At 44.9% G+C, this 7,723-nt stretch overlaps 1 protein-coding gene across 2 annotated transcripts; it reads right to left on the bottom strand.

The window, feature by feature from the left end:
* Window positions 1-35: 35 nt before the first annotated feature.
* Window positions 36-7,624, bottom strand: LOC308110019 (putative ATP-dependent RNA helicase DDX17). 2 transcript variants are annotated; one of them, XM_080464014.1, is made up of 13 exons: window positions 7,376-7,624; window positions 6,077-6,236; window positions 5,770-5,866; window positions 5,533-5,666; window positions 5,344-5,409; window positions 5,115-5,256; window positions 4,329-4,489; window positions 4,052-4,224; window positions 3,824-3,934; window positions 3,628-3,689; window positions 3,189-3,248; window positions 1,238-1,468; window positions 36-1,150 (listed from the first exon to the last, which is right to left on the bottom strand). In XM_080464014.1, the coding sequence occupies exons 1-13, from the start codon at window positions 7,426-7,428 to the stop codon at window positions 648-650; spliced, it is 1,953 nt and encodes a 650-aa protein (XP_080320140.1). In that variant the 5' UTR covers window positions 7,429-7,624; the 3' UTR covers window positions 36-647. The 2 variants fall into 2 exon arrangements, with proteins under 2 accessions (XP_080320140.1, XP_080320141.1); XM_080464015.1 differs by having other exon boundaries at window positions 3,237-3,248.
* Window positions 7,625-7,723: the final 99 nt, after the last annotated feature.

Raw genomic sequence — 7,723 nt, 5'->3', positions numbered from 1 at the left:
ATGAATTCAATGAATACATGACAAAGCAGAGAAAGTTGTTCTGTAGTTGGTTTATTTAAGAAATCACTGTAAAAAGAAGAGACTGCATGAGAGAGGAAACACCAATGAGATGTTTTGAGCAGGTACACCTTGACAGGAAAAGTTGCATGCATGAAAAGAAATGTAAGGGAGAAGATTCTCTAACTTGAATTCAACTCTTGGTGTTGACTGAATAGATTAGACACAATAATCATGAGTTTGAAAAAAGAAAACCAGAGGGAGAGTTGAGTCTGGAATGTGACCTACGAACTTTGACACCAGTTCTCTAAAGCAAACACCACAGTCTAAAAGAGCGTGTGTTAAAGGAAAACTATGACACATCTGGCAGTTTATAGTAGCGAGGGAAAGCAAACTGGCCAATCCAGTGTTTGGTTGGAATAAAAAACAAAGAATGGTATTCCCCTGCACATGGTTGAAAGCCGATTTGAACAGTGACAAATCAAGGTTGTTGTTATTCACATGTTGAGTGTATAAAAATACAAAGTAATTAAAAAAACATAAGCCCTTACCTCCTGGTATACACCTTTTTTTCAAACCGCCTGCTTATTGAAGAATTAAAAAAAAAAAGAGTTAGGCGTGAATACACGAGTAGCTCAAGCTGACTGGCTCTACTTCCGTGCAGACGGTGCGCCTGGAGGAGGGGGTGGGGGAGGCGAGGCGAACGGGTACGCCGGCTGCCCCATGAAGCTCATGAGCGGGGCCTGGGGGGGAACGAACTGCTGAGCCATGAGAGGCTGCGGCCCTCCTGATGGAGGAGGAGGAAGAGCCGGGCCAAACTGATCCTGACCTCCACCTCCACCTCCTTCTCCTCCTCCTCCTCCACTGGACTGGCGGGAGTTGAAGCCGCCGCTGTAGCTCTGGTACTGATCCGAGCCGTAGTTGTTCCTGCCATCACGGCTCCTGTCCCTATAGGACGAGGAGGAGGAGGAGGAGCGGTCTCCGTCATGGCTGTTGCGGCTGTCACGGTTGAAGCCGCTGCCGCCGCCACCCCCGCCGCCGCCGCCGCCGCCGCCTCCGGACCGCAGGCGCCGATCACACTCGTCCTGATACATCATGTTTGGGTTGTTGGAGTTGCTGTTGCTGTTGCTGTTGCGGTACCGCATTCGCCCTCCTGAACGACAGCAGATGGAAGAAGCTCATAATCTCATCAAAAGTCTCATCAGGAACACGTGAGGCGCAGATGTCGGTTTCTTCTTACCGCCACCTCCGTGGCCGGAGCCGACGAGCTGCAGCAGCTTCGGGTTGATGGCCTGACGCGCCTCCTCCAACACCCGGACCAGGTCCCGGGCCTGTCGCAGGTTTCCCGGGGTGAAGAAGGTGTAGGCGGTGCCCTTGTTGGTGCTGCGAGCCGTGCGTCCAATACGATGGACGTAGTCCTCGGAGGAGTTGGGATAGTCGTAGTTGATGACGAACTTGACATCTTCCACATCTTTTGGGCGAAGAGCAATTCATTTCAGATGTGGGTGGGGGGGGGGGGGGGGGGGGGGGGGTGTTAGAATATCAACAGGGAAAAAAGCTTCTATAAACTTAAACTAACATATATGCTGTTTTATACGAAGCTTTTCACTTTGCAGTGTTACGAAAACATCAACAACAGAGATTCACTTACCTGCCAGCGTGAGACATCCAAAGATCAGTTTGAGCTAAACACCATTATTTCTCAGTCAGAACTGAATATCACTAAAAGGTTTCAAGGTCACTTCACAGCAAGTAAATGTGACGTTGACATGGGGAATAAACCAAATCTGTAACCGTCACACCGATGCGATTACTGTTCAGAGAGTGAGGACACCAGTCTGTTTCTCATTACAGAAGACGAGGGGCTCTGACAGCACTGCTGATCAATAAGTCTCCCGCCTCCCCTCAGTCATGGCAGAGGGAAGCCGTTTAATCAACCGTGGCCTGCTGCGCGTCAAGCTGCTAAAAAAGGAACAGCTGAGTGTATGGTGAGACAAAGGGGTGGTGATGTACTTACCCCTTTCATGTAGTGTTTTAAAGGTAGTCAGTCCCCCCTGATCTGTCCTGGTTCATAGGGAGGGGCTGAGGGAGAGGGAGACGGGAGTCGTCCCCCACACCAGCAACGTCGGACGGGAGCAGAACCTCAAGAGACCCACACTCGTCGGCCGGTTCTGTTGCTCTCTCGCCGCATTGCAGGACCCTCCTCAGACCCTGGCCAGGACCGGATCCAGACGAGCCCGTCTAACTCTCGCTCCCCTGTGTGTCTGCCTTTTTTGGGACGGAGCGACGGGGCAGACATACAGGAACCTCAGGCTGCTCCCAAGGAAGGCTCGCTGGATTTACAAACTCTGACATTACCGGGCAGGGGGGATCATAGTTAAGAGGGTCGTTAATCCCCTCGAAAATCAACCAAGCCTCTACGTTTCTACGTGAATGAGGGGGCAGAGACAGCAGCGCAGACTGTTACAGCTGCCGTGTGCTGCCAAACCCTGAGAGGAGAAGAGGGGAGAAGAGAACAAGGATACAGTCATGGGGATTTGGGCAAGTTAAGACACTTTACTCATCCCCCCTTCTCACAAAGAACAGAGTCTAATATTAGCATCATCATCAGTAGGTCCATACTGACACCACAAAGGAGACATAAGAAAAGGTGCGCGGGAGCATCTGCCCCACGCAGCCCTCCGCTCAGGCAGCGTGCCAAAGAGCCCCGAGAGAAGGAAGCTTTTCAACTGCAGTAACAAGAAACAGACAATAATCCCAGCGGACCAGAAGGCCTGCAGCCTCCATCCAGCAGACCGTCAGCTTGTGACAATGTCGAGAAGGTTACTTGAACTCAGAGTATGGATTTATTTCAGTTCACTAAATTCTTCTTCTGTGTATTTATACCAGATTATCCTCCAAAGTATACCTCCAGCACGATATGCTGCATAGAAACTGTGATTAAAAAAAAAAGTTTTGTTTCTTTGTGATGTTTAATTTGTGCCACAGATAATTATTGAGTCAAAACTGAAAGAGCAGTTTCACATGAACTCAATAACCATGTTGACTCTTTAATAGTGTTATTATATGATGTTCAAAATATGTCTTTTACTCAAACATTATGAGCAAAGGGGGCAAATCAAAAAGAAGCTAGGAAGAAACCATTAGGTCAGAGTTTATGCAGCAATATAAAAATATGTGACCAGACATACCCAGACCACGAGAAGCGACATCTGTGGCAATGAGAATAGGTGCTTTACCATTCCGAAACTCTGTGGGAACAGAATGAAAAGCTTTAAAACGACTGCAAATGGTCTGCTAAGAACACAGAGTTTCTGTTTAGTGTAAAAAAAACAGCTGGCACCTTGTGCTACAACCTATCTGGTTGATGAGTAAATCTGTAGATCTGAGCGAGGAATAAAACTGTGTAACCAGGAAATATCATAAAGTTGCACCATGTTGATGCATATGTCCTGTTAGTGGCATTGAAAAATGTGTTTAATTAAAAAAAAAAAAAAATCTCTAAATTATTTTTAATATATAAAATATAATTTATGTCTTCAAAATAACATTTTCCATATATGAACCTTGTAAATGGGGTTGTTGTATTATATTCAGACCAATACGGTATTGAATCAGATGTTTTCTTACCTGCAAGTACCCAGTCTCTTTCTGGTTGGCTCTTGTCTCCATGAATACACATAGCTGGCCACCTAGATTACAACGATAAATAAAAACACACGGCATTAGAAGGACGAGTGTCGCTGGAGAATACCACTCAGAATAAATATATGTATAAATCCTTCTAGAAATACAGTAATAACTGAAGGACAGTCTGACTCCTCACCCATCGCGCCTCATCCTCCTCGTAAGATCATCACATCGTTTCTTGGTCTCTACGAAGATGATGGTTTTGTTCTCCTTCTCGGCCATTATCTCCTCCATCAGTTGAAGAAGTCTGTCAACAGGGTCAGAGGCTCGTAGTACATCGACACGTTTCACCTAATCTCGGCTGTGTGTCTCCTGTTTCACTTCATGTTGTACTCAGTTACATTTCCCCCCCGGGTGGCCTTACTTGTTGTCCTTTTCGTTCTCCATGCAGACGTCCACTATCTGCAGGATGTTGTGGTTGGCGCTGAGCTCCAGAGCGCCGACATTAATCTGAACGTACTCTCTCAGGAAATCCTCCGCCAGCTGCCGAACCTCCTTTGGCCAGGTCGCACTCCACATCAGAGTCTGTCTGTCAGGCTGGAAGGCGAACACGGGACACGATCACACTAAATAGACCTTTTCAATGTAAGACAGTGAATAGATCATTTCAGACTCTTACAGCGGCCGAGCTTTTGTCCTACCCTGATTTGGTCGACGATCTTGCGGATCTGAGGCTCAAAGCCCATGTCCAGCATGCGGTCGGCCTCGTCCAACACTAAGTAGGTGCAGCGCCGCAGGTTGGTCTTCCCCGACTCCAGGAAGTCAATGAGCCGACCGGGTGTGGCGATGCAAATCTCAACACCTGGAGCCGCAAACAGTCACCGTGTGAGTCGCCCTCACTCCCATACTCAGACATTCTGCATTTCGTTAAACTGGAAAAGATCCGTCTATTGGCTTGTCCAATAACTTCATCTGGGGTCCTTTCCTTCAACATGTCAAAAGGATTAAGTTCCCTCAGGGTGACCGAGACGTCTGAAAATGTTGGTGCGACCAGGTTGCTCCAGGTCTCAACTTTTCAGTTTTATTTTTGTCTTTCTTTTGTAATGACTGGTGTGTTTTTGTTTGTGATACTATTCAGTTGTTATCTTGCATTTTCTTCTATAATTGACTGATTATGTAGATTCTTGCAATATACCTATGTGACAGAACATGGTCTTTTGAAAAACCCAATAAACAATAGAGATAAAAGTTACAGAAAAAAAACCAGCCACTGTGTAAAGTATACCTCAAACATGTTTACTGGGTGCTCAGAGAGAAGAACAGTCATGACTCTCTGGATTAGTAAACTCGTTCAGCTGCCATGGAGAGTTAAAATTACAGGAATAATATAGTCATGATCGAAGATTTTTTGTAGTTTGCATTATCAAAAAATGTACATCATTTGAAATTGATCTTGCGTGTACTCACGTATCTATAATTAAACTCACCTCGCTCAAGGTCACGGATCTGTGGTCCCTTTGGCGCTCCGCCATACACGCAGGTGCTTTTGATACGGGACGACTTGCCATATTCATACGAGACCTGCTGGACTTGCTGGGCCAGCTCTCGGGTTGGAGCGAGCACCAGACACTGAGGAGTGAAGAATGAGGAAGGTTTCAGAGACGGCTCTCGCACCCGCAACAACGAGCTGGTGAGAAAGGTGGAGTTTGATCTTACGATTGGACCGTCTCCCCTCTCCAGATAGGGCTGGTGGTTGATATGGACGATAGCAGGAAGGAGGTACTGTCGTAGGAAAAAGAATAAAATAGTATTCAGTTTGGTCCCAATTTGCATATTCAGTGTATCAACACTTGAAGACACCAAATGTTCATGATAAATCAAGATTGTTGTAAATAAAACACATACTGCCAGCGTCTTGCCCGAACCCGTCTGTGCGATTCCCACCATGTCCTTTCCGCTCAGCGCCACCGGGAAACCTTGTGCCTGGATCGCTGTGGGCTCCTTGAAATTCTGATGCATCAGCGCGTCGATCACATACTCTGGAACGATCGACACAACACTTTTACTCTCTTCACACTCTTCCCAGTACGTTTGTCCTCATGAGGGAATCAAAGTGCTTCGTAGAGATGTTTGTTGACTGACGTGGAAAGTGAGCGTGGTGAAAGGCGGTGACAGCCTTCGGATAGCCGGAGCCTCTGATGGTGATCTCCTTCTTTCTGCGATACTCTTCCACATCAAACTGGATTTGATATAAAAAAAAAAAAAGAAAGAAGGAAAAACACACATGTAAGAAAAGTGTATAGTCTTTAAAACCTCTGAAACTAAAAGTGAAAAAAAAAATATATATCTCGACGGAATCATGCCGGACTGAGCTAAAGAGTAACTTGTTAAACTTATTCATGTTTGATATGTCGTCAGCGTGTGAGGGAGAAGAAAGTACAGGTATAACCTGACTCATGTGTTGGACTTCAGGGTGTTCCGTGTAGAAGTTCTTCTCGAATTTTGGCAGCTCGTCCAAGTTCCACTTCCTCTTGCGGAGCCGTTCACCGGGATTCCCAAACTTCATTGGCGGTGGTCCACCGCGACTGTTCATGGCTCCAAAGCGTGGCCTGAAATACGAGATTGAGCAGAACTGTGAGATTACCACGACGGGCCGCAACAAGATCGTTCCACATGCGTATTCCTGGCTGCTATGTTAATACGTCAGTTCATCTGGCTTTTCTCAGGTGACTTTCCCAAATTCCCCAGAGGTACAGATGTATGTTTGGTTTTCTGTCTCTGTGTGTTTGCCTTGTGGCGGACTGTAGACCCGTATAATATAGGTCAGTCCAGTCCGAATTAAAAGTCTTTGTTGCTGTGGCATTTATAAAGAACATTTTGGAGCAGAGCAGGAACTAAAATCGGTTATTTGACCACGAAGGTCTGCATTAGTCTGTTAATCAAATGACAATATCTGGGTTTGAGGTGAAACAATGATGATTTTACAAAATAACTTCAGAAACACTTATTCATTTGGGCTGTTTTTAGTATTTTAAAAATGAAAAATCTCCCTAAAGGTAAACGTCACTGATTTGAGGCATTTCAGGTGTTTCACAGACTTTGGAAAACTGCTTTTCAGAGCGAACAACTAATGAAGAAATCTATATATTGAAAAAAAAAAAAAAAAAAAAGGGAAATTAGGCGTTAAATTATGTTCTTTAATATGCAAATCACCATATTTGAAGAAACAGTTTAATGTGCACTGTTTAATGTGATAGACAAAACTTTAATGAATTAATTGAAAATGGCCAATATAAATAGAATATGGATGTCACATGATGCATTGTTTAGCCAAAAGACATAATACCTTCAAGATCCTACATCGATCGACAATATTTTCCTTATTTTCTTACAATTTCAAAGAGAAACTGGTAATAGACCTGCATACACATACATACATACTACATAGTAATAAGAATTATACAGAAAGGTCAATTAATGGTAAATATAACTTATTTGTGGTGCATACTTCATTATATTTGGTGTTTAGGGGCTATGTCGTAGGAAACTATATGTAATAGAACACAAATTACGCGCTTTGTCTAGGACGGTAAATAAAAGGCTTAAACTTGCGAAACAGACTAATGCACTTATAGTACAAACCTTCGACGACGCAGATAGAGCCTTGGTTGTAATAAAGTATATTATTGAGAATTAAAAATGACCCCTTTGTGTGTAGAATAGTTTCCAGGCCAGAAGAAAAACAAACCTGTCCCGTCCTCGGTCTCTGTCTCGGTCCCCATAGGAAGAACCTCCTCTCATGGTGTTGCTGTTTCTAAACGTCGCTTTAACGTTTGATCGCGATTTGCTTGGGATAAACGATCGAGTCGGTGCACTTCGGAAGCAGAAATGTGTCGAGTTCTGTTAAAATAACTCCAGAATTAAGGTTTTCGTAAACAATTGTTGTGTGCGTCACGTACGAGCGCCACCGCCACTGGTTGGCCCCGCCCTCTTTACTGACGTTAGCTGCGTTTTTGGACGGACGAGTCTTTACGCACGCAAAAACACGCAACTTGCAATGGTGAATACAAGCCGTGTATCCCTTTGTTTTTAAATG

The sequence above is a fragment of the Lipophrys pholis genome, assembly GCF_963383615.2.
Source record: "Lipophrys pholis genome assembly, chromosome: 5".
Classification (NCBI taxonomy): domain Eukaryota; kingdom Metazoa; phylum Chordata; class Actinopteri; order Blenniiformes; family Blenniidae; genus Lipophrys; species Lipophrys pholis.
The sequence above is the reverse complement of the archived record's forward strand: the minus strand, read 5'-3'. Positions and strand labels throughout refer to the sequence as shown.